The sequence below is a fragment of the Cheilinus undulatus genome, linkage group 2, assembly GCF_018320785.1.
Source record: "Cheilinus undulatus linkage group 2, ASM1832078v1, whole genome shotgun sequence".
In the NCBI taxonomy this organism is placed as follows: Eukaryota; Metazoa; Chordata; class Actinopteri; order Labriformes; family Labridae; genus Cheilinus; species Cheilinus undulatus.
In genome coordinates, this window is record NC_054866.1 from 1,160,262 (window position 1) to 1,187,995 (window position 27,734).

The window sequence follows — 27,734 nt, forward strand, 5'->3', positions numbered from 1 at the left end:
GTTACCTGAACGCATCATAGTTTCCGTCATCAGCTCTAAAGTTTGCTAATTAACTTCAGTTTTACCAATTATACACTGGATTAAGATTGTTAAAAAACAGGACTGTCTCAAAGTTTAGGAGCATTTATCAGCATTTATCTGAGCAGCTGAAGAAGAAAACTGTCCTCAAACAGCCGAAGAAGAAAACTGTCCTGAAACAGCTGAAGAAGAAAACTGTCCTGAAACAGCCGAAGAAGAAAACTGTCCTGAAACAGCTGAAGAAGAAAACTGTCCTCAAACAGCTGAAGAAGAAAACTGCCCTGAAACAGCCGAAGAAGAAAACTGTCCTCAAACAGCCGAAGAAGAAAACTGTCCTCAAACAGCCGAAGAAGAAAACTGTCCTCAAACAGCCGAAGAAGAAAACTGTCCTCAAACAGCCGAAGAAGAAAACTGTCCTCAAACAGCCGAAGAAGAAAACTGCCCTGAAACAGCCGAAGAAGAAAACTGCCCTGAAACAGCCGAAGAAGAAAACTGTCCTGAAACAGCCGAAGAAGAAAACTGTCCTGAAACAGCCAGAGAGAAAACTGTCCTGAAACAGCCGAAGAAGAAAACTGTCCTGAAACAGCCAGAGAGAAAACTGTCCTGAAACAGCCGAAGAAAAAAACTATGACCATGGCTTGTTGATAAGCATCATTAGCCATCATGGCTTGATCCAGTGTTGTTGTTAGCGTCTTTGCTAGCATTAGCATCATTAGCTATCATGGCTTGATCCAGTGTTGTTGTTAGCGTCTTTGCTAGCATTAGCATCATTAGCTATCATGGCTTGATCCAGTGTTGTTGGTAGCGTCTTTGCTAGCATTAGCATCATTAGCCATCATGGCTTGATCTAGTGTTGTTGTTAGCGTCTTTGCTAGCATTAGCATCATTAGCCATCATGGCTTGATCCAGTGTTGTTGTTAGCATCTTTGCTAACATTAATAACATTAGCCATCATAGCTTGATCCTGTTGTTGTTAGCCTCTTTGCTAACATTAGCATCATTAGCTATCATGGCTTGATCCAGTGTTGTTGTTAGCGTCTTTGCTAGCATTAGCATCATTAGCCATCATGGCTTGATCCTGTGTTGTTGTGAGCGTCTTTGCTAACATTAGCATCATTAGCTATCATGGCTTGATCCTGTGTTGTTGTTAGCGTCTTTGCTAGCATTAGCATCATTAGCCATCATGGCTTGATCCTGTGTTGTTGTGAGCGTCTTTGCTAACATTAGCATCATTAGCTATCATGGCTTGATCCAGTGTTGTTGTTAGCGTCTTTGCTAACATTAGCATCATTAGCTTATCATGGCCTAATCCTGTGTTGTTGTTAGCGTCTTTGCTAACATTAGCATCATTAGCTTATCATGGACTGATCCTGTGTTGTTGTTAGCGTCTTTGCTAACATTAGCAACATTAGCTATCATGGCTTTATTCCATGTTGTTGTTAGCGTCTTTGCTAGCATTAGCATCATTAGCTTATCATGGCCTGATCCTGTGTTGTTGTTAGCGTCTTTGCTAACATTAGCAACATTAGCTATCATGGCTTTATTCCATGTTGTTGTTAGCGTCTTTGCTAGCATTAGCAACATTAGCTATCATGGCCTAATCCTGTGTTGTTGTTAGCGTCTTTGCTAGCATTAGCAACATTAGCTATCATGGCTTTATTCCATGTTGTTGTTAGCGTCTTTGCTAGCATTAGCATCATTAGCTATCATGGCTTTATTCCATGTTGTTGTTAGCGTCTTTGCTAGCATTAGCATCATTAGCTATCATGGCTTGATCCAGTGTTGTTGTTAGCGTCTTTGCTAGCATTAGCATCATTAGCTATCATGGCTTGATCCAGTGTTGTTGTTAGCGTCTTTGCTAGCATTAGCATCATTAGCTATCATGGCTTGATCTAGTGTTGTTGTTAGCGTCTTTGCTAGCATTAGCATCATTAGCTATCATGGCTTTATTCCATGTTGTTGTTAGCGTCTTTGCTAGCATTAGCATCATTAGCTATCATGGCTTAATCCCGTGTTTTTGTTAGTGTCTTTTCTTACATTAGCAAAGACGTGCTTTACCTAAAGGTGGGACTTCAGACTGGTTGTGCTTGGGTGTAAAGACGGTTCATCACTGCAGCATGTACCCACAGTTTTATCTTAACTAACATTCACCAGCTTTTTAAAAAGACAACCCCATTAAGCAGACCTGGGTCTGTCTCCTCACTCATCACTGCTGGCTGTGTCTGACCCTCTCACCTCTTCACCCCCAGGCACATAAACATCCATGCTGGAGGACTACGGGAGCAAGTTGTGGTCAAACTTAGTCATATGATTAAATTATGTTATTTTTCAATGCGTGAAGGTTTAAAGCTTAATGACGAGCGCGAAGGCGTTAATGTTAACAGCCCTGGTTCAAACCAGCATTATGCTGAGGATAGAACTAAAGTACCTACTGATAATCTGGTTTTATGTCAGACATGATTAATGTGAGTAGAGCCTCTGCCGAGCTTTTTACTCTTTGACCTCTGTTCTTTCTGTCATGTTCAGCTGATTCTACATCCATTCTGATGCTTAGATGAAAATCATTTGAGGCTCAGTGGGCCAACAATCCTGTGTGGTTAAACAGGCCTATCAAAGAAATATACATTCAAATGTACTCTGTAGCTATTTTAAGCCAAGTTTAAGGAGAAAACCTCAGGCTGAGGTTCAACTCTTGATACAAAGGCTGCAAATGTATGGAATTAAAGTTGTAAATTTAGCTTCACTATTAAAGTTGTGACTGAAGTTTCAAGTTTAGTTTATTTAATAGGACAGTGTGCAGTGTCATTAATTATTAAAAAATAAATAAAAGAATGGCTGCACCAGATTTAGCGTAATGCTAATTTCCATCATTAATGACTTTTTTTTTTTTAATTTTACCACTTCCATCTCTGCTCTCCTTTTTGTTTATAGGTAAAATATATTTATATTTATTTAGATTTTTCCTCATGCAGACACATGAGGATTTGTTGTATGAGAGGTTAAAGTACAACTCCAATTCCAAAAAAGTTGGGGCGCTGTGTAAAATGTAAATGCAATGATCATCAAATCTGCTAACCCCCTGTTTTATTCACAATTGAACATAAAAAAAAAACATCAGAAAATGAGTTGTTTACCTTTTCATGAAAATATTACCTCATTTACAATTTTATGGCAGCAACACATCTCAAAAAAGTAGGGACGGGGCAACAAAAGGTTGGAAAAGTAAGTGGTGCTAATGAATAACAGCTGGAGGACGTTTTAAACCTAATGAGGTTATTGTCAACAGGTCAGTTACATGACTGGGTATAAAAGGAGCTTTTTAGAGAGGCAGAGTCCCTCAGAAGGAATGATGGGCAGAGGTTCAGGAGAATATTCCTCAACATAAAAGTGTGAAGACTTTGAATATCCCACAAACTACAGTCCAGAATATCATCAAGAGATTCAGAGAATCAGGAGAACTCTCTGTGAGAAAGGAACGAGGCTGAAGGGGCCCTCAGGGGCCGCTGCACTAAAAACAGGCATGATTCTGTACCGAAATTACTGCATGGGCTCAGGAACACTTCCAGAAATCATTGTCTGTCAACACAGCTGGCCGTGCCATCCACAAATTACAGTTAAAGCTGGATCATGGAGAGAAGAAGCCATATGTGAACAGGATCCAGAAATGCTGCTGTCTTTGCTCAGCCAAAGCTCAGTTAAAATGGACTACAGTCAAATGGAAAACTGTTCTGTGGGCAGAACAGAGGAGAGGGAGCATCCAGCTTGTTCTCCTGGCTCAGTTTTGAAGCCTGCATATCTGATGGTATAGGGTAGAGGGCTGCATTGGGATTGGGTCCCGCAGGGAGCGGGCAGTTTGAGCTTTGCTGCTGGCAGGAACGGGCAGCTAAAAAATCACTGCGGGATCAGGATGTAGCCTAGCGACAGGATGATGGAGTCAACAAATGATGTAGAAAAGAAGCTCAAACAAGGTCTTTACGACAGAAAAAGAAAACAAGGCAAGTCTGACAAGTTTTGTTTCTGCAGACAAGCTCTGATGGAATAACAGATTAATATCTACTGAATACTCAATGACGTGACAAGTACAGTTTCATAAATAATTATTTCAAATGAATAAGCGGGTTTTTGTGTTGTGACTGTTTAGTCATGTTTATGCTGAGAATGGCTAAATGAGCTGTCCCCGATGCTGAAACACAGCAGATTTGACTGACAGCTGCCACTCAGAGAGAGAGTGAGGGAGAGAGACGCTCTCCGTCGATGAGCGATTGTACGTGCTTTTCTGCAGCTGATTCTTTTTTTAATCATTGAGATTAATAGGTTGTTTGCAGTCAAATGATCTTCTTGGCCCGTTTTTGCACAAGGCACTGTTTTTTGTTTTTGATGTATTCCGTGACATTTTTGTTTCCCCTTTACCGCCGGAACAACACCCGGTCTGCATCCCAGGACCTGAAGATTTACAAATTAAGCACTGCCCATCAATCTTTATTAATAGCCTGTAAAATAATGTTTTCTCCTGCAGGACGGGAGAAGACACAAAATCAATGCATCTCTATTATTGTGCAGGCATGAATTCTCAGGGTTTTGCGGGTGCGGGTGGGAGTGGACACACACATTGCGGGAATAGGTGGGAGTGTAACACACACATTGTGGTTGCGGGCGGTAATGGTCAGAAATTCAGCGGGAGTGGGCAGGAGCAGGATGAAGAAGACAGTCCCGCACAGGGCTCTAGTATAGGGTTGCATTAGTGCCATGGCGTGGGCAGCTCTAACATCTGGAAAGAAGATCTTGGCTTTTACTCCCATCCAGACAATGTCTCTGTCAGGGAAGGCCTTGACGATTTCAGTAAGACGATGCTAGACCACATACCACATCCATCACAACAGCATGGCTTCACAGGACAAGAGTCCGGGTCCTGAACTGGTCCAGACCTTTCACCAATAGAAAACATTTGGCATAAAGATGATCTAGGGCTACTGAGCAGCTAAACTCCTACACCAGACAAGAATGGGACAACATTCCTCTTCCAAAACTTAAACATAGCCCTGTCCCTACTTTTTCGAGATGTGTTGTTTACTTTTTTGTTCTGTTATGAATAAAATATGGGTTTATTTTAATTTACATCCAACATGGTGTACCAGCTTTTTTGGAATTGGGGCTGTACAGTGACTTTAGGTTGCCATGGTGAATCATGGTATCGGGGCTCCATTTATCATGGCTGTTCATCTTTTGTGGCATACGCTGAACTCTGGGTTGATTTAACTCAAACCTGCTGTTCTGTAACAGAAAACTCAGAGTTTCTCCCCTTCATCAGCTCAGTGCTTAGCTCTAAACTCTGAGTTTGTTGAACCTCCTTCTTGAAATGGGCCCTCTGTCACTTTCACTAGCAACAAAATCCAGGAGGACAAGTGGAAAAGGAACTGAAGAAAAGAAAAGATCTAAAAACTAAAGAGATGGAACAAGTAGAACAAAAGCAGAGGAATGTACCTCAAGCTGTCGCAGCTCTTCTTCCTCCTAGAGAGAATAACAGAAAGCAGGTCAGCAGGCTGTGAGGGGAGCAAGACAGCGCCACAGGCATGTGCTAGATGAAAGCTTGCAGATGTAAAAATGAAATCTACAGGGAAACTTGAGGGTGTCAGGAAGCAGCTACTGAACTGGGGAGAAATGAGGAACAGGATGTTAGCACAAAGAGGAAAAAAGGTTAATAAAGGAGAGAAAGTGATGGAGACAGGGGAGAAGGGTGGAGTCTTGAAGAGAGTGAATGAAAGACTACCAGGATGAATGGGAGAGGCAGATGACAACCCATCCTAGCCCAACCCAAACACTCATCTCTGCTCCATCAAACACACACTTTTCTGAAGAACTGTAGGAAGAGATGATAAGCGATGCTCAGTTACCTCTGACTGCAATTCATCTTCCTCCTGGAGGGAGCAAACCAAGAGATGGACAAAAGAAGGGCAAAGAAGGGGCAAATGCCGTTAGAGCATGCATGAGGAACAAGATTCAGATCTCTGAGACGGGTTCATCTAAGCAATGAGAGGCGAGTCAGCTGATCTAAATGACTGAGACACCCTGAAGAAGCAAACCCACTCCACTGAGGCTGGAGAGAACCGTTCAGGTCAGTGACTGTGAGAGAATCTCAGTTTACAATGCATTAGCGTTTTAGATAAATACTCACTGTCCATGTGTCTTCTCTTATATTTGTATGAAGCTGGAACATTGGTAGGATAATCACAACATTCCCATCAGAAAATGAGGTGAACATAAGACCCTAGTTTGAACGCTCATGACTGGAAGGCAAAACGTTTTCAAGCCTTCAAATTCTGCTGCAAGGTTCAAAGTTTGTACAAGCTAAAACAGTGACAGTTGTTACTCTCAGACCTGAGAAAGACTACAAAACAGAAGAACATAAAGGTCCAACATGAGAGTGCACTGACCAGCACACTACACTCTCCCGGAAATATGAAAAACTCAGATCAACTTTAAGGCCTGAACAATAAGGAAACGAACAAAGAGAACGTTCTGGTATGTTATAAACTAATGTCTGTCGGTACGTGTGTTGATAACGTCTGTTTTTATCAGACACACCCTTTAGACTAAGCAGCAAGAATGCCAGCTTCTGTCCTTCTGTCCATAAAACCCTCATTATCATAATACACATAAAACCCTCATTATCATAATACACATAAAACCCTCATTATCATAATATACATAAACCCTCATTATCATAATATAAATAAACCCTCATTATCATAATATACATAAAACCCTCATTATCATAATATACATAAACCCTCATTATCATAATATAAATAAACCCTCATTATCATAATACACATAAAACCCTCATTATCATAATATACATAAACCCTCATTATCATAATATAAATAAACCCTCATTATCATAATACACATAAAACCCTCATTATCATAATATACATAAACCCTCATTATCATAATATACATAAAACCCTCATTATCATAATACACATAAAACCCTCATTATCATAATATACATAAACCCTCATTATCATAATACACATAAAACCCTCATTATCATAATATACATAAACCCTCATTATCATAATACACATAAAACCCTCATTATCATAATATACATAAACCCTCATTATCATAATATACATAAAACCCTCATTATCATAATTTACATAAAACCCTCATTATCATAATATACATAAACCCTCATTATCATAATACACATAAACCCCCATTATAATAATATACATAAACCCTCATTATCATAATTTACATAAAACCCTCATTATCATAATATACATAAACCCTCATTATCATAATATACATAAACCCTCATTATCATAATAAACATCAAACCCTCATTATCATAATATACATAAACCCTCATTATCATAATACACATAAACCCCCATTATAATAATATACATAAACCCTCATTATCATAATATACATCAAACCCTCATTATCATAATATACATAAACCCTTATTCTGAAAAAGCTGATGCACTGTAAAATGTAGATAAAAAAAGATGCCATGGTCGAGACTCTCCTAAACCAAGGGTGTCAAACTCAACTTCAGCAGGGGCCAGATTCTGGATTCAGGACTAACCTGAGGGCCTAACAGCGTCACCTTTAAACCAGAAACTGTCAACCTTGTTTCACCTGTGATAAAATATATAAAGACAACTTAGCACTGATGCTGAATGATTTTGACATTTAAAAAGTTAAAAAGATAGTTCAAAGGCTCACAATCTGAGAAAAGTAAATGTATCAGTTCTAAAAGGTCAAAACATGAAATTGAAAAATAATGTTTTTTAAAGGCGCATATATATTAGAAAGAAAGTCAAAATCGTGAGTTTAAAAGGTCACAATATGAGATAAAATTTGTAATCACCAAATTAAAAGTCAAAATATGATTCAAAATTTTCAATTGTGAGTCTAAAAGGTCAAACTATGGAATTATGGAGTCAAAGTTTGGGGATGAAAATATGAGGTAAAATACAAAATAATTGGTTAAAAAGGTCAAAATATCATTTAAAAGTAAGAAAATATGAATCCTAAAGCTCCAAATATTTTATGAGAAGTCAAAATTATGAGTTGAAATGCTCAAAGTATGAAATAAAAGTCAAAATCCTAAGTTTGAGTCCTGATTGTGAGATGCTGAATTGAAAAGATGAAATTAAAACACAAATTAATTTCTTTTCCCACATTCCTGACTTCTTATCTAAATATTTTTACTCCTTACTTTTTCAGATTTTATGACTTAACAAGGAAATCTAAATTCATCAGGCTAAGTTGACATTTTTATACTTGAGGAAATCTGCAGACCTCAGACTGATGGGACAGTTAGAACACAAATATCAGATCATCCTGGATTTAACTGTTTCACGGGCCGGATTTGGCCCCCGGGCCTTGAGTTTGACACCTGAGTCCTAAACCAATATTTTATTCACAAGAGAAAATAAAAAACATATCAGATGTTGAAACAGAGACATTTTACAGTTTCATGAAAAACATTAGCTCATTTGATGGCAGCACCGCTGCTCAAAAAGGCTGGAAAAGTAAGTGTTACTAATGAAAAACAGGTGGAGGAGCATTTTACAACCAATGAGGTAAAAGGTCAGGCACATAGCTGGGTATAAAAGGAGCATTTTAGAAAGGCAGAGTCACTCAGGAGGAAAGATGGGCATTGTTTCAATCTGCAATAAAAACTGCCTCTAAAAATTTTGGAACAATTTCAGAAAAATGTTCTTCAATGTAAAATCAAGACTTTGAATATCCATCCAAGATTCAGAGAATGGAGAAACCTCTGTGAGCAAGGGACAATGACAAAAGTTAGTATTTCATGCTTGTGATCTTGGGGCCCTCAGGGGCCATTGCATTAAAAACAGACATGATTCTGTACTGAAGTCCCTGCATGGGCTCAGGAACACTTCCAGAAATCATTGTTTGTCAACACAGTTGGCTGTGCCATCCACCAATGACAGTTAAAGCTGGGTCATGGAGAGAAGAAGCCATATGTGAACAGGATCCAGAAACACCGCCGTCTTCTCTGGACTAAAGCTCATTTAACATGGACTGAGGAAACATGGAAAACTGTTCTGTGGTCAGACTGATCAAAATTTAAATTATTTTTGGGAACCAGAGATGCCGTGTCCTGCAGACTGGGTAGAGAGAGATCCTGGTTGTTTTACAGGTCTAAAGCCTGCATCTCTGATGGTATGGGGTTGCATTAGTGCCTATGGCGTGGGCAGCTCTAACATCTGGAAAGGAACTATCAATGCTAGAAAGCAGAGAGAGCTTTTAGAACAACATATGCTCCCATCCAGACAACATCTCTGTCAGGGAAGGCCTTGACTATTTCAGTGAGATGATGCTAGACCACATACCACATCCATCACTACAGCATGGCTTCACAGGACAAGAGTCCGGGTCCTGAACTTGTCTGCCTGCAGTCCAGACCTTTCACCAACAGAAAACATTTGGAGCATCAGAAAAGGGAAAAATCTAGCATGAAGACCCAGGACTGTTGAGCAGCTAGAATCCACCAGCTGGTCTCCTCACTCTCAGACGTTTACAGACTGTCGTTAAAGAAGAGAGGATGCTACACTGTGGTAAACATGGCCCTGTCCCTACTTTTTTGAGATGTGTTGCTGCCATCAAATTCAAAGTGAGCTAAAATTTTTCATGAAATGTTAAAATGTCTCAGTTTCAACAGCTGATATGTTGTTTATGTTGTATTGTAAATCAAATATCGGTTTATGAGATTTGACAATACCAGACTTCTGTTTTAATGTACATTAAACACAGCGCCCCAACTTTTTTAGACTTGAGGTTATACTATAAAGACCCTAAAAAGGAAATTTGCTTTGGTCAAAGGTGCAGAAAAAAACATAAACAAGACAAGTTATGAAAACATGCCAATTAACAACTAAAATCAGCAGTGAGCTCTGGTGGAAGAAAAGAGGAAAAATAATGCAGCTTCTTCCTAGATTTAATTTCTGACATCATATATTTTGTCATTTTAAATAACGTTGTATGTGCTGGTTCAGTTTGGCCTACATATTTAAGTTTAAAAACCTACCTGTCCTTCTTCCTCTTCTGCCCGAGCCTGCTGACAAAAGAAAGAAGACGGTGTTAGAGACGACGGATTGTGGAGTGTTCCTCAAACACACCACACACAGCAGCATCCACAGACCAGGCTCACTGAACCAGACTCGATTAGGACGGTTATGTGCAGGGAAATGCTGAATCACCAAGAAAAGTGGGAACAACTCAGTCAGAAAAATCCAGAGGCAAGAAAAACACAGACGATGAACCCAGAGAAAACAGTCATAAGAGGTTAGACGTCTAAAGGTGCTGAAGAGATGGCACGCAGGAACAGAGAGGCTACTTCTCTTATTTATTGTTAATGAATATGAACAACAAAGGTCAGATAAGAAGGTGCAGTACGAGGAAGAACTAGAGGAGTAGGCAAACCTTATATGAGGGAAAAGACAACATTAAGGAAAAGTGTTGATGCTGGGAAGAGAAAAGCAGAGCATTCCAGGAATGACGGGAAGGTGGAGGAAAAATCATTCAATCCACAGACAATCAAAGAGGGAATGGAGTGGGAACACCAGGAGGCAGTTACTATGTCTTATGTGACCTCATCAGTTTCTTCCACTGCTTCTTCCTCCTGCTCTTCTTGACCTGCGGCTTCCTCCTCCTCGCCCTCCTGAGCCTCCTCCTCCTCAGCTGCCTGCTGCAGCTCCTCCTCCTCCTCTATGTGTGCGTGTCCATTACGCTCCTCCACAGGAACCTCCTTATGTTGAGGCGAAAACAACAACTAGTGGTCAAAGCAAGCAGGCCATGTGAGAAAACCCAATCCTGGACTACATGAGGGGAGGGAAGTAGGGAAACATGGAAGTTAGTGAATAGGACCATGGTTAAGAGACAGGATGTATCATCATCCAATGAGAAACTGACATTACATCATAGTAAACAGAGCTTCAGCTAGCAGCCAGTTATCTCAGCTTAATAAGGCTGGACATAGAGAGAGGCTGAGCCTGTCACTGTCCAAAAGTAGCATGCTCACTGGAACCTCTGTAACATATAAAAACATTCATTTTTATTTCATCTTTACTCCAGATCCAACAAACAGGAAGTAACATCTTAACTACTGCTGCAGAGGTTCTGCTGCTGCCATCATGGGCGGAGCACAAGGGGGAAAAAGGGTACTGATTTCCCGGCCCACAGAAGGGAGGGGCCCTTGAGATGCCTGCATGGAAGCCCATTTGGGCCACATGAAAAAAAAAAAAGTGAAAGTACAGCAATTCTTGAAAAAAAAAAAATCCTAAGTCATTATTATGAAATAAAAAGTCAGAATAATGAGTTAAAGAGTCATAATTATGATATAAAAAGTCAGAATTAGAGGAAAAAAGTAATAATGAGTTAAAATGTCATAATTATGATATAAAAAGTCAGAATTAGAGGAAAAAAGTTTTTCAAAATTAGTTAAAAAGTCATAATTATGATATAAAAAGTCAGAATTAGAGGAAAAAAGTAAAAAAAATGTGTTAAAAAGTCATAATTATGATATAAAAATCAGAATTAAAGAAAAAAATTAAAAAATAATGTGTTAAAAAGTCATAATTATGATATAAAAATCAGAATAAGAGGAAAAAAGTAAAAATAATGAGTCAAAAAGTCATAATTATTAAATAAAAAAGTCAGAATTAGAGGGAAAAAGTAATAATAATGAGTTAAAAAGTCAGAATAATGAGATCAAAAAGTCAGAATTAGAGGAAAAAATAATAAGCTATGCCCCTAAATCCCTAACTACTCCCCTTTATCCCTAGCTACGCCCCTAAATCCCTAACTATGCCCCTTTCTCCCTAGCTATGTCCCTAAAGCCCTAGCTATGCCCCTAACTAGCTATGCCCCCTAAATCTCTAGCTACGCCCCAAATTCCTAGCTACGCCCCAAACTACCTACGCCCCTAAATCCCTAGCCACGCCCCCAACTACCTACGCCTCTAAATCCCTAGCTATGCCCCTAACTACGCCCCTGAATCCCTACCTATGCCCCTAAATCCCTAACTATGCCCCTAAATCCCTAGCTGCGCTCCTAAATCTCTAGCTATGCCCCTAACTAGCTACACCCCTAAATCCCTAACTATGCCCCTAAATCCCCAGCTACACCCCTAAATCTCTAGCTATGCCCCTAACTAGCTACGCCCCTAAATCCCTAGCTATGCCCCTAAATCCCTAACTATGCCCCTAAATCCCTAGCTACGCCCCTAAATCTCTAGCTATGCCCCTAACTAGCTACGCCCCTAAATCCCTAACTATGCCCCTAAATCCTCAGCTACGCCCCTAAATCTCTAGCTCTGCCCCTAACTAGCTACGCCCCTAAATCCCTAGCTATGCCCCTAAATCTCTAGCTATGCCCCTAACTAGCTACGCCCCTAAATCCCTAACTATGCCCCTAAATCCCCAGCTACGCCCCTAAATCTCTAGCTCTGCCCCTAACTAGCTACGCCCCTAAATCCCTAACTATGCCCCTAAATCCCCAGCTACGCCCCTAAATCTCTAGCTCTGCCCCTAACTAGCTACACCCCTAAATCCCTAACTATGCCCCTAAATCCCCAGCTACACCCCTAAATCTCTAGCTATGCCCCTAACTAGCTACGCCCCTAAATCCCTAGCTATGCCCCTAAATCCCTAACTATGCCCCTAAATCCCTAGCTACGCCCCTAAATCTCTAGCTATGCCCCTAACTAGCTACGCCCCTAAATCCCTAGCTATGCCCCTAAATCTCTAGCTATGCTCCTAACTAGCTACGCCCCTAAATCCCTAACTATGCCCCTAAATCCCCAGCTACGCCCCTAAATCTCTAGCTCTGCCCCTAACCAGCTACGCCCCTAAATCCCTAGCTATGCCCCTAAATCTCTAGCTCTGCCCCTAACTAGCCACGCCCCTAAATCCCTAACTCTGCCCCTAACTAGTTACGCCCCTAAATCCCTAGCTACGCCCCTAAATCTCTAGCCATTCCCCTAACTAGCTACGCCCCTAAAGCCCTAGCTACGCCCCTGGCTGCCATGCTGGCTGTTCCTCCATCAGTACTTGTACTGCGTTAACCTGCTGCTAGCTGAGGCTTCGTATCAGAAATATGAGAGTTTCATCTATAAACATTTCATCAATCGTAATTCGCTGATCATCATGTAACTGCTCCCTAAAATGACGGCCTATTTGCTTTGGATGCAGGAGTGAAGAGTGTATATTTGCATGGGTCTGTCATAGTCTGCAGGTCTAATGTAGTCAGGATCAGCAGGATCTGTGCTTTGAATGGAAATGAAATCAGTGATTATAAAGAACACAGAATCAAACTGGATGAAGCAAAAATATAATAAAAACATTATATTTCACACTCTGTAAAGCTCCGTTTATAAAAACACAACCGCATGAACACGAAGCTTCAGGACCATGAGGGAGTCTGAACACAATTATGCATAATCCCAGTGTTATGATAAGAACTCAGTGTTAAACGTCTCACTCATGCAAACCACAGTGGTATGAGTCAGTGTGAGCGATGGGACACAGCAGGAGACTCCACGGGTGGGACGGAGGAAAATCAGTCAGGAACGGATGGAAAGGAAAAGGTTAAAGAGTGACAAAGACATCTGAGAATGGGGGGGAATGAAAGTAACGGCGACATTACTATTAAGTCTTCAACGTTGCCCTCTACATTAGCTTCCTCAGCGTGGGTCCCGTTCTCCACAATCTCTGCTTTGTCCGCCTTTTCTGCTTCCTGTGACAATGGAATCATATAGCAGAGTATGGTCTGGACCAGCTTAGCTAAAAATTCTGGAGACACCGTGGAATTAAATGGCACTAAGACAAACCTGATGACCTGATGGATCAATAAGAGTTTATTATACAGACTGGTGGCTTTACATCAGGGCTGTCCCCCACTGGGGCCACATGTTGATATGAGAACGGCGGGGCCACTTTCATTCACTGCACTAGGGCCACATGTTAATGTGAGAATGGTGGGGTCACTTTCATTTACTGCACTGAAGCCACAAGTTGGTATGAGAATGCTGGGGCCACTTTCATTACTGCACTGGGGCTACATGTCGATATAAGAATGGTGGGGCCACTTTCATTTATGCACTGGGGCCATATGTTGATATAAGAATGGTGGGGCCATTTTCATTTCCCGCACTGGGGCTACATGTTGATATGAGAACGGCGGGGCCACTTTCATTCACTGCACTAGGGCCACATGTTAATGTGAGAATGGTGGGGTCACTTTCATTTACTGCACTGAAGCCACAAGTTGGTATGAGAATGCTGGGGCCACTTTCATTACTGCACTGGGGCTACATGTCGATATAAGAATGGTGGGGCCACTTTCATTTATGCACTGGGGCCATATGTTGATATAAGAATGGTGGGGCCATTTTCATTTACTGCACTGGAGCCACATGCTGGTATGAGAATGCTGGGGCCACTTTCATTACTGCACTGGGGCTACATGTGAATGGTGGGGCCACTTTCATTACTGCACTGGGGCTACATGTGAATGGTGGGGCCACTTTCATTACTGCACTGGGGCTACATGTTGATATAAGAATGGTGGGGCCACTTTCATTTACTGCAATGGAGCCACATGTTGATATAAGAATGGTGGGGCCACTTTCATTTACTGCACTGGGGTCACATGTTGATATAGGAAATGTGGGGCCACTTTCATTTACTGCACTGGGGCCACATGTTGATATAAGAATGGTGGGGCCACTTTCATTTATGCACTGGGGCCATATGTTGATATAAGAATGGTGGGGCCATTTTCATTTCCCGCACTGGGGCTACATGTTGATATGAGAACGGCGGGGCCACTTTCGTTCACTGCACTAGGGCCACATGTTAATGTGAGAATGGTGGGGTCACTTTCATTTACTGCACTGAAGCCACAAGTTGGTATGAGAATGCTGGGGCCACTTTCATTACTGCACTGGGGCTACATGTCGATATAAGAATGGTGGGGCCACTTTCATTTATGCACTGGGGCCATATGTTGATATAAGAATGGTGGGGCCATTTTCATTTACTGCACTGGAGCCACATGCTGGTATGAGAATGCTGGGGCCACTTTCATTACTGCACTGGGGCTACATGTCGATATAAGAATGGTGGGGCCATTTTCATTTACTGCACTGGAGCCACATGCTGGTATGAGAATGCTGGGGCCACTTTCATTACTGCAGTGGGGCTACATGTGAATGATGGGGCCACTTTCATTACTGCACTGGGGCTACATGTGAATGGTGGGGCCACTTTCATTACTGCACTGGGGCTACATGTTGATATAAGAATGGTGGGGCCACTTTCATTTACTGCACTTGGGTCACATGTTGATATAGGAATGGTGGGGCCACTTTCATTTACTGCACTGGGGCCACATGTTGATATAAGAATGGTGGGGCCACTTTCATTTACTGCACTGGGGCCACATGTTGATATAAGAATGCTGGGGCCACTTTCATTACTGCACTGGGGCCATATGTTGATATAAGAATGGTGGGGCCACTTTCATTTACCGCACTGGGGCTACATGTGAATGGTGGGGCCACTTTCATTACTGCACTGGGGCTATATGTGAATGCTGGGGCCACTTTCATTACTGCACTGGGGCCACATGTTGATATAAGAATGGTGGGGCCACTTTCATTTACTGCACTGGGGCCACATGTTGATATAGGAATGTTGGGGCCACTTTCATTTACTGCACTGGGGCCACATGTTGATATAAGAATGCTGGGGCCACTTTCATTTACTGCACTGGGGCCACATGTTGGTATGAGAATGCTGGGGCCACTTTCATTACTGCACTGGGGCCATATGTTGATATAAGAACGGTGGGGCCACTTTCATTTACTGCAATGGAGCCACATGTTGATATAAGAATGGTGGGGCCACTTTCATTACTGCACTGGGGCTACATGTGAATGCTGGGGCCACTTTCATTACTGCACTGGGGCTACATGTGAATGGTGGGGCCACTTTCATTACTGCACTGGGGCTACATGTGAATGCTGGGGCCACTTTCATTACTGCACTGGGGCCACGTCATGATATGAGAATGGTGGGGTCACTTTCATTTACTGCACTGGGGCCACATGTTGATATAAGAATGTTGGGGCCACTTTCATTTACTGCAATGGAGCCACATGTTAATATAAGAATGGTTGGGCCACTTTCATTTACTGCACTGGGGCCACATGTGAATGGTGGGGCCACTTTCATTTACTGCACTGGGGCTACATGTTGGTATGAGAATGCTGGGGCCACTTTCATCACTGCACTGGGGCCACATGTTGGTATGAGAATGCTGGGGCCACTTTCATTACTGCACTGGGGCTACATGTTGATATAAGAATGGTGGGGCCACTTTCATTACTGCACTGGTGCCACATGTTGGTATGAGAATGCTGGGGCCACTTTCATTACTGCACTGGGGCCACATGTTGGTATGAGAATGCTGGGGCCACTTTCATCACAGCACTGGGGCCACATGTTGGTATGAGAATGCTGGGGCCACTTTCATTACTGCACTGGGGCCACATGTTGATATAAGAATGGTGGGGCCACTTTCATTACTGCACTGGGGCCACATGTTGGTATGAGAATGCTGGGGCCACTTTCATCACTGCACTGGGGCCACATGTTGGTATGAGAATGCTGGGGCCACTTTCATTACTGCACTGGGGCCACATGTTGGTATGAGAATGCTGGGGCCACTTTCATTACTGCACTGGGGCTACATGTGAATGCTGGGGCCACTTTCATTTACCGCACTGGGGCTACATGTGAATGGTGGGGCCACTTTCATTTACTGCACTGGGGCCACATGTTGGTATGAGAATGCTGGGGCCACTATCATTACTGCACTGGGGCCACATGTTGGTATGAGAATGCTGGGGCCACTTTCATCACTGCACTGGGGCCACATGTTGGTATGAGAATGCTGGGGCCACTTTCATTACTGCACTGGGGCCACATGTTGGTATGAGAATGCTGGGGCCACTTTCATTACTGCACTGGGGCCACATGTTGATATAAGAATGTTAGGCCATTTTCATTACTGCACTGGGGCCACATGTTGATATAAGAATGGCGGGGCCACTTTCATTTACTGCACTGGGGCCACATGTTGATATGAGAATGGTGGGGTCACTTTCATTTACCGCACTGGGGCCACATGTTGATATAAAAACGGTGGGGCCATTTTCATTTACCGCACTGGGGCCACATGTTGATATAAGAATGCTGGGGCCACTTTCATTACTGCACTGGGGCCACATGTTGATATAAGAACGGTGGTGCCATTTTCATTTACCTAACTGGGGCCACATGTTGATATAAGAACGGTGGGGCCATTATCATTTACCGCACTGGGGCCACATGTTGATATAAGAACGGTGGGACCATTTTCATTTACCGCACTGGGGCCACATGTTGGTATGAGAATGCCGGGGCCACTTTCATTACTGCACTGGGGCTACATGTGAATGGTTGGGCCACTTTCATTACTGCACTGGGGCCACGTGTTGATATGAGAATGGTGGGGTCACTTTCATTTACTGCACTGGGGCCACATGTTGATATAAGAACGGTGGGACCATTTTCATTTACCTAACTGGGGCCACATGTTGATATAAGAACGGTGGGGCCATTTTCATTTACCGCACTGGGGCCACATGTTGATATAAGAACGGTGGGGCCATTTTCATTTACCGCACTGGGGCCACATGTTGATATAAGAACGGTGGGGCCACTTTCATTTACTGCACTGGGGCCACATGTTGATATAAGAACGGTGGGACCATTTTCATTTACCGCACTGGGGCCACATGTTGATATAAGAACGGTGGGGCCATTTTCACTTACCGCACTGGGGCCACATGTTGATACAAGAACCGTGGGGCCATTTTCATTTACCGCACTGGGGCCACATGTTGATATAAGAACGGTGGGGCCATTTTCATTTACCGCACTGGGGCCACATGTTGATATAAGAACGGTGGGGCCATTTTCATTTACCGCACTGGGGCCACATGTTGATATAAGAACGGTGGGACCATTTTCATTTACCGCACTGGGGCCACATGTTGATATAAGAACGGTGGGACCATTTTCATTTACCGCACTGGGGCCACATGTTGATATAAGAACGGTGGGGCCATTTTCATTTACCGCACTGGGGCCACATGTTGATATAAGAACGGTGGGACCATTTTCATTTACCGCACTGGGGCCACATGTTGATATAAGAACGGTGGGGCCACTTTCATTTACCGCACTGGGGCCACATGTTGATATAAGAACGGTGGGGCCATTTTCATTTACCGCACTGGGGCCACATGTTGATACAAGAACCGTGGGGCCATTTTCATTTACCGCACTGGGGCCACATGTTGATATAAGAACGGTGGGGCCATTTTCATTTACCGCACTGGGGCCACATGTTGATATAAGAACGGTGGGGCCACTTTCATTTATGAACCCGTCGTTTGTGTTTTAAACCAGATTTATTCTGGAATGATGATGTCGGATGTATTATTCACAGAAAACCTTAAAAAGGGAAATGTTTTGCCATTTTTACAAGTTTTGCCACTTTTCACCCATTTAAGCTATCTTTTGCCATTAACCCTTTACCTACTGAGTCTAAAAATGGTGATTTGGACATATTTTGTTATTGTGGCTGTAAAATAGTCAGGAAATGCCCTAAGTCTGAGAGCTTTGGTCCCTTTTCCCAGGAGTACTTGAACTTGACTTTTTCAACATCTGGTTAATGATTATTGCACATTATATGGAATTATCAGCAGTTTAAAAGAAGAAAAACACAAAAACAGATTTGTTTTTCATGGCTTTGATAAAACGAAACGTTGTTATTGCTCATAAAGTTTTGATTTGACATCTGACATGTGAACCTATACATGTTTAGAACAATCACCGGTCATTTTTGAGTCTAGGACTCTGGCTGTGCAAAACAGTGCAAAAGATAACTATGTACATAGGTGAAAATTGGAATTTTTCTGATCGGACAAACTTTGACAGAGTTACGGTAATAATACGCCGGACATATAAAACACAGCACCGGCGTCAGCTCAGTAGGTAAAGGGTTAAACACCCTTTTTCCTATTTTTTGCCCACTTTTGCACTTTTATCCCATTTTTGCCACCTTTATCCCATTTTTGCCACTTTTATCCCATTTTTGCCCTTTGTTAACCTTTATTTTTGCTACTTTTTGTCCAAATAAACTACCTTTTGCCATTAAACACCACTTGTTTCCTTTTCCCAAATTTTTGCCTCTTCTTTTTGCCACATCTTGCCCATTTGAGGTGCCTTTGACTATTACCACTTGTTTCCTATTTTTGCCCATTTTTGCCAATCTTGACTGCTTTTTGCCCTTTTTAGTCACTTTCCACTCATTTTTTTGCCACATTTTTGCCACTTTTGGACCATTTTTGTTACTTGTAACTCATTTTTTGTCACCTCTCACCCATTTTTGCCATTTTCTGACCATTACCACTTTTTCACCCCTTTTCACCTATTTTCTCTGCATTTTGACCATTTCTGCCACCTTTAACTTATTTTTATTGCTACTTCAAGCCGTTTTCACCACTGTTCACCTCTTAGATTGTGGCTCTTGCAAAGGTATTTTTCAACAGTTTGGTTGAGCAGGGTTGAGTAACACTGATCTACAGGTAGCTGTCCTCATGTGAAGCCTTTAGTGATGCAGCATTGAAGGTCATTTTCTGATCAGAACAGCAGATAAACTACATTTTTTATCATTTCCATGTTACATCTACAACTCTCATGATCTCTTCCATGTGATCGCTCACAGATACCAGATGGAAGCAGGGTAATCTCATTTAGATCTACTTCATAAATATGCAGAAGTATCGCTCAAAATAACGACAGATATCACGGCTGAGTGAAGAGTATTAACATGCAATAAAAGAAGTCTATAGATGTAAACTAGCCCTTAAACCAAAGAAGAGCATTTTAATCACTGGTTGCAGATTTGCATTGATCATTTGACACATAAATAATCTATTTTTTTCATAAAGCAGATCAATGCATTCTGTGGAATACACTCCTGATCAAAATTTTAAGACCAGTTGAAAAATTGTAAGAATTTGCATTTTGCATTGTTGGATCTTAAGAAGGTTTTAAGGCAGGGGTGTCAAACTCAAGGCCTGGGGGCCAAATCTGGCCCGTTGTACAGTTATACCCAGCTGCAAGATCAAACCATATTCTTATCATATCTGACCCTAAAATATCAGGTCTGCAGATTCCTTTAGTATAAAAATGTAAACATAACCTTGATGATATCAAATATCCTTAAATCATAAAAATGTAAAAAAAAAATAAAAAGAGGAAAAATAATTAGTAAAACAAATGTGGGAAATTCATTTGTGTTTTCACAATTATGACTTCTATCTATTATTTGGACTATTATTTGGACTTTTATCTTGTGTTTTTACCTTATACATTCATTATTTTGACTTTTAGCAAAAATTTAAGCTTATTCAATTTATTATTTTGATATTTTATCTCATATTGTGACTTTGTCAATTTATTATTTTGATATTTTATCTCATATTTTGACTTTGTCCATTTATTATTTTGACTTTTGTCTAATATTTTGACATTTTTAAATTATAGTTTTGACTTTTTTCTCATATATTGATATTTCAAAATTTTAGTTTTGACTTATCTCATATTTTGACATTTTAGAATTATAGTTTTGACTTTTTATCTCAGATTTTGACCATTTAAAATTATAATTTTGACTTTTGATCTCAGATTTTGACCATTTAAAATTATAATTTTGACTTTTATCTCAAATTTTGACCATTTAAAATTATAATTTTGACTTTTGATCTCAGATTTTGACCATTTAAAATTATAATTTTGACTTTTATCTCAAATTTTGACCATTTAAAATTATAATTTTGACTTTTTATCTCAAATTTTGACCATTTAAAATTATAATTTTGACTTTTTATCTCATATTTTGACATTTTAAAATTAAACATTTTGACTTTTTATCTCATATTTGACATTTTAAAATTATAGTTTTGACTTTCTATCTCATATTTTGACATTTTAAAATTATATTTTGATTTGGGTTTTTTTTTTTTGGGTTTTTTTGTCTCCCATTTTGAACTTTTAGGTTCACAATTTTAAATTTCAGGAAGTTTGAAGTTGTTTAAATAAATCTGGCACATCTGTTTCCCTGGTTGGAGCAGTTTTTGAACATTTTTCTCATGAAGCTGGGGTTGGATCATCCTGTGTTTTTGTAAAGATCAGGGTTAGAGTATGCATACTCCAACAATCATCATGTTATGAGGTTTGTACAGCATTATTAAGCTGTTTCTCATCAGCATTTCAACTTCCACTGGACCATGACAGCAGACACGTGCTCAAAAACAACGATGCAGCTTATTCTATTCTCATGTCCTACATTTATTTTTGAAGCATTAAGGCTGGTACTCATCCTTATTCTACCAAAGAGCCACATTGTCTTAAAAATACTTTAGTGAGAGCCACAATCCAAACCGGTATGTAAGGTAGATTATAGGTCAGTTAATCCATAGCTGATATGACATGAAACAGTGAATTGTGGGTAATTGTGAGGTTAAGTGGGATGCAATAGGCTTCATCAAAATTCATATAGTGTCAGAAGAAACCATCTGTCACTGATAATGACCATATATTTATTTCATTTGCTGACGTTGGGCCAGGACCTTGTATCTCAGTTTTTCATGATTTTAATTTCTTTTCATAAATTGGTGCTATTGGTCACCCTTTACATCAGTCAGCGGGTTTTAACTAATGTTAGAGCAATAAAACATGTTAAAAGATGTGATTTTCATTCCCTGAAAAGTGGTGATTTTGAAGTCTTTGGTCTGACACCAGCATTATGAGAGTTCACCTGGCCTAAAGATTTTTTCAGATATTAGAATGAGCTGAGTTTGAGCTCTGAGATGCTTTTCAAAGAAAATGATGAATTATGGTCAGCTATTAAGGTATTTATGTCTCATACATTTACTGGAGTTCTGTGGCTTTATTAACATAAAAGAGATACTTTCTAATTTTTTTTCCACTCATTATTAATTCTTCAGTTAAAGGGGGAGGGGCCTCATACTGGTCTTTGCCCTGGGCCCCCAAATGACTGAAACCAGCCCTGCCTCACACCTGCAGCTCTCCAGACACATGGTTTCACCCTGCCTCATTCTGGAGCTTTGGTTTTAAATTTCTGCTCTTTTGACAGTATTTGTTATCAGTAGCAGATTAAAAATCAAATAAACACCCACATTTAGACAACTTTCACCAAATATTATGTTATCTCCACATGTGATCCGTGTGTGTTATGCTTGTTGATGATGACGGGATAATTGTCATAAAATATGGGCGTGAGAGAGCATCGGCAGGAAGTTACTGGAGGAAAAAGTTGAAACGAGGGCATAGGAAGCTTCAATTTGAGCGCAGGACAGCAGAGCTCATTAATGAACTCACTGAAAAGACGCAACACCGGCGGGCTTCCTCTGCTCTCTTCTCTTACACACACTCCTCCGTCGAGCGTGACCGACGGTAATAACATATGGGTTTAAAAAACTGAAAGCCTGTCTTCTTTGTGTGGGTAGCAGATTTATTGATGTGACCTACAGTTAATCTTACTAATGACAGTGTTTACCTCAAGGTTTTTAGGAGAGGTTTTTAAGGAAAGCCTTAAAAGAGCCACAACTGGACACTAAAGAGCCACATGTAGCACGAGAGTTGAGGGATGAGAATCACTGGTATAAGGGTTAAAGACAGGTCATTTTAATTCCTCTCAGAAGAGGCTGAACATTCAGCTTTGGGGCCCCCTAGTAGAGCCCAACTGATTGATCAGCGGGCCAATTAATCGGGCCAATTATAGCACATCACAGATTAATCAACATCGGCCAATATGTCCCATACTGACTTGTGGGGCCCTATGCATTTGTATAGTCCACGTATAGCAAGAAACGGCTCTGTGGATGAGCAGCTGACAAATCAGCAGCAACTGTGTGACGCTATCATGTCAGTATGGACCAAAATCTCTGAGGAATGTTTGTTGAAACTATACCATGAAGAATAAAGGCAATTCTGAAGGCAAAAAGGGGGTCCAAGCAAGGTGTACCTAATAAAGTGGTCAGTAAGTGCAAGCCCCTCAGCTGGCCTAATAATGTCTTTACATCAAGCACATTTTTATTGCATAGATCCTGACAGACCAGTAGGTCTTAACTTGTCCAGCCTCAGGACCCAGCACCCAAACTCTGAAAATGTGACAACCACAGATAATTTAATGTAAAATGCTGCAGCTGGACCTTAGGAGAAACACAAATGCGATTTAACAGACAGCTGGTCAAACATGTTTACAAAGCACACCAGGAGGACATGCATGTGTATTTCTTTTTATACACTGGGATATTATAATGGGTTTTTTTTTTTTAGAAATCTTGAGGAATTAAGACAATCTGGGACAACCAGCATAAAAAACATGATTTACTTCCTGCCAAAGCAAAGCAGGGTAAAATAAGCTACACAGACTAACCCCTGATAGGAGGTCTGAGACCGACTTTGGGTCCTGACCCACCAGTTGGAGCCGGCCCTAGACACTGAGTCAAATGCTGGATCTAAGTGTGTGATGTGTGGCAGTGAAGGAGATCTGGCACCATAATGAGTGAATATTTCATCTAATCAGCTACCTGCTATAGAGATGTGGTATGAGTTGTGATGTTCTTCTAAAAGATGAAGACCAACACTGCTGTTTCTGTGAAAACAGCCAATAACGTCTGACACACATCAGTTCATGTACGTGTTTGAAACTGAAAGGAGAAAAGGTCTGAATATCTCTAACCTTTGATCCAGGAGGAGGGGGCAGTCCTAGGAAGGCATACACCGAGTTGTCCTCCTTGGCATCAAAAAAAGTGTCGTAGTCCTGCAAAAGAATTTAGACAGACACTTCTCTAATCAAGGACAGGTTCATTTAGGCCATGTGCTGAGAGTGGCATGTGTTTAAATCAGATTTTTGGTGTATTTACCCCACAGTAGCTCTCTTCATTGAAGATCTGAGGGGGGAGGGGGATGCCGTTGGTGGGCTTCTTATCCTCAGGTACGTTCTGCCTCATCCACATGCGGTTCTCTTCGTTGCAGGCGATGTCCAGCTGGGTGTAGTCCACTTTCAGAGCTTCCAGAAAGCCCACCACATCTTGCTGCTTCTTTTTGATCTGGAAAACAGAAAATACATGAGTGAAGTATTTTTTTATTTTCACCATAAATTTGGTAAAGACGTTTAGAAATAAACATCCGACGCTCTCTGTCAGGGGAATAAGTGGGCACCAGGGTGGGAAAGTTACTATTCACCACAGTCCACATTATTATGCAAATGACATTTTTCTCTTATTTTCCTAAATATTAAGGCTAATGACAGAATATTTTTCATCAGCTGTTAGAGCATAATTCAAATGTTTCTGAACAAACTTCATAATGATAACCATTATTTTTTTTAAATAAAAACCTCAAAATGCACTGTTCCACATTAATAAGCAAAACAGAGTTTTAAAACATTTTATAGGTTGTAAAGAACTGAAAATGGCCATTTGTTGAGTTTGCAGCATTAGGAGGTCATATTTACTGAAATCAAAGCTATTTCAATCAAAAACATCTTAACAGGACAAGTTCCATGTTAACATAGGAGCCCTTCTTTGATATCACCTTCACTATTCTTGCATCCATTGAACTTGTGAGTTTTTGGAGAGTTTCTGCTTGAATTTCTTTGCAGGATGTCAGAATATCCTCCCAGAGCTGCTGTTTTGATGTGAACTGCCTCCCACCCTCATAGTTCTTTAGCTTGAGGATGCTCCAAAGGTTCTCAGTAGGGTTAAAGGTCAGGGGAGGATGGGGGCCACACCATGAGTTTCTCTCCTTTTATGCCCATAGCAGCCAATGACACAGAGGGATTCTTTGCTGCATGAGATGGAGCATTGTCATGCATGAAGATGATTTTGCTACAGAAGGCACGGTTCTCTTTTTGTACCATGGAAGAAAGTGGTCAGTCAGAAACTCTATATACTTTGCCGAGGTCATATTCACACCTTCAGGAACCCTAAAGGGGCCTATCAGCTCTCTCCTCATGAATCTGGCCCAAACATGACTCCGCCCCCTCCTTGCTGATGTCACAGCCTTGTTGGGACATGGTAGCCATCCACCATCCATCCACTACTCCTCCATCTGGACCATCCAGGGTTGCACGGCACTCATCAGTCAACAAGACTGTTTGAAAATGAGTCTTCATGTATTTCTGGGCCCACTGCAACCGTTTCTGCTTGTGAGCATTGGTTAGGGGGGGCTGAATAGTAGGTTTATACACGACTGCAAGCCTCTGGAGGATCCTACACCTTGGGACTTTTGTCACCCTGCACTGTGAATGTTTACATGTTTTGTTCAATAGAAACATGAAAACACATTTTTTGTGCAGTATTAGTTTAAGCAGACTGTGTTTGTCTATTGTTGTGACTTAGATGAAGATCAGAACACATTTTATTACCAATTTATGCAGAAATCCAAGAAATCCCAAAAGGTTCCCATACTCTTTCTTGCAACTGTAAGTGACTGCATAAATATTCACTCCCTTCATGTCAGTATTATGTAGAGTCACCTTTGGCTGCAGTCACAGCTCTGAGTCTGTGTGGATAGATCTCAGTCAGGCTCAAACATCTGGACTCTGAGATTTTACTCCATTCTTTTTGTTAAACTGCTCAATCTCTACCAGGTTGTACAGGGATCAGCCATGAACAGCCCTTTTCAAGTCCAGCCACAGTCTCACTTTGACTGAGGTCTGGGCTTTGATTCAGCCACTCAAGAACATTCCCGTTGTTGTCTTTAAACCATTTCTGTGTAGCTTTCTCTGTCTGCTCCAGCTCATTGTCTTACTAGAAAGTAAATGTTCTCCCAAGCCGTAGTTCTCTTACAGACTGAATAAGACTGTCCTCCCAGATTTTCCTGTATTTTTCTGATCTAGGCAGATTTACACATGTGACATATTTCTTCATGTCTTCATGATGGATGTAACTGAACTCTGGGGGATGTTCAGAGCCTTTATTTTTGTTTGTCTCCATCCCCTGACTTACACTTTTCTGTTACCTTTTCTCTGAGTTGCCTGGAGTGTTCTTTATTTATGGTGTAATGGTAGCCATGAATACTGATTAACCAGTGACTGGAACTCAGGTGTCTTTATACTAAAATCACTGAGACCCATTCAGGGCACTCAGGTGATCCCCATCTCACTGAGACTACTAGCAGCAGCTGGCTGGACCTCTGTAGGATTAGGTCAGTCACTTTAAAGGGGTGAATATTTATGCACTTATTTACTTTACACATATATTAATTAAAATGACATTACTTTGTAGACATTAAAGAGGATTTTGTCTAAAAAAATTCCAAGAGGATGAAAATGTTTTATAGGCGCTGTATTAACCAAAGTAACTATTTTACTGAAGTACCATAGTTTAGGACTACAGGCCTTGTTAGGAAGTCTTCATGCCACATTATAATCCTCCTCACGTCATTTCTGAATACAGAACACAACAGGACTGGTCTACAGAATAAAATCACCTATCCTGGTGTGTTATTCACCACAGCCTAGTTAGACTGACGTTATCTCTGTAGGAATAATAAAAAACACACATTTAACCCTCGATGAAGCGGTGACAGACATTTAAAGTGGTCAGCCTGCAGCTTTTCTCGCGGTGTCATGCCCCATGAATAGCTGTAGGAGCCCCTCTTCTAGAAAGCTCTGCACGGAGCCAGTACATGGACTGGCAGATCCAGAAGAACAAAAACACAGCAAGCTAGCATCCTGACTAAAGTGAATGAGTTATAAACATGTCTGAATTAGCACATGTACAACTACTGACATGACGTCTGAGCTTTGAGCTTCGCTGGAGAGTGAGAGAAAGTCTGATCCGGGAAAGGAGCCCCTAAAACAGCCAAAGTCTCTGTGGGTGGGTGCTTACCGCGGTGGATCCTGATGAAGAGGCGAGGAAGACTTTGATAACCATTCTGAATCTTTGTTTTTCCGAGACTATGCAACAAGTAGGCCCCTAAAGAAGCAGCCAGCCTTCTCTATTAATAGAGCCTACCCTGGACGAAGACATAGCACGCACACACACACTGAGCTATTTCTGTCATTGCCCCATTAGCGCGGGATTGGCGAGTCGGCCCCTTGGGGCGCAGCACCTCACAGACTGATTGGCAACTTCAGCTGTCCGTCCACGCAGGGACAGAGTCCCAGCTCTGAGCTGGGTGCTTATATGGACAGAAATAGTACTGCTACCGCAGACTGGGGGTCTTCTGTTTCCACAGACTCAGGCCTGCTCAGGATGGACCACTTCAATAAAGCCCCCCAACAAAGGAACTACTTTTTTAGGCCACTTAATTCAGTATAGAGAGCGGAGGGACACATGTAGAACCGGGCAGACCAGCAGATCCAGCTACTACATACTTACAGGCATATTTAGTGGTACCACTCATGCTCTGCTTGTTCCTTTCTTAAAATAAATCAAATAAAATAAAATGAAATGAACTAAAACAAAGCAAAATAAAGTAAGATAAATAAAATAAGATAGAATAAAATAAACA

General features: G+C 41.2%; 1 protein-coding gene across 17 annotated transcripts in view; it reads right to left on the minus strand.

The window, feature by feature from the left end:
* sh3bgr (SH3 domain binding glutamate-rich protein) overlaps positions 1–27,393 on the minus strand; it is a 46,164-nt gene extending 18,771 nt beyond the window's left edge. For 2 of the 17 annotated variants that reach the window (XM_041802214.1, XM_041802222.1), the window contains exons 1-4: positions 27,110–27,294; positions 24,137–24,322; positions 23,953–24,033; positions 10,094–10,120 (exon numbers count right to left, since the gene is read on the minus strand). In XM_041802214.1, the coding sequence (XP_041658148.1) occupies positions 10,094–10,120; positions 23,953–24,033; positions 24,137–24,322; positions 27,110–27,154 (339 nt within the window). In that variant the 5' untranslated portion in view covers positions 27,155–27,294. Of the gene's footprint in view, positions 1–5,499; positions 5,527–5,909; positions 5,934–10,093; positions 10,124–10,657; positions 10,814–13,710; positions 13,801–23,952; positions 24,034–24,136; positions 24,323–27,109 lie in introns of all 17 variants that reach the window. The other 15 variants (XM_041802197.1, XM_041802205.1, XM_041802118.1 and 12 more) reach the window with 14 other exon arrangements.
* Between the last annotated feature and the right edge of the window lie 341 nt (positions 27,394–27,734).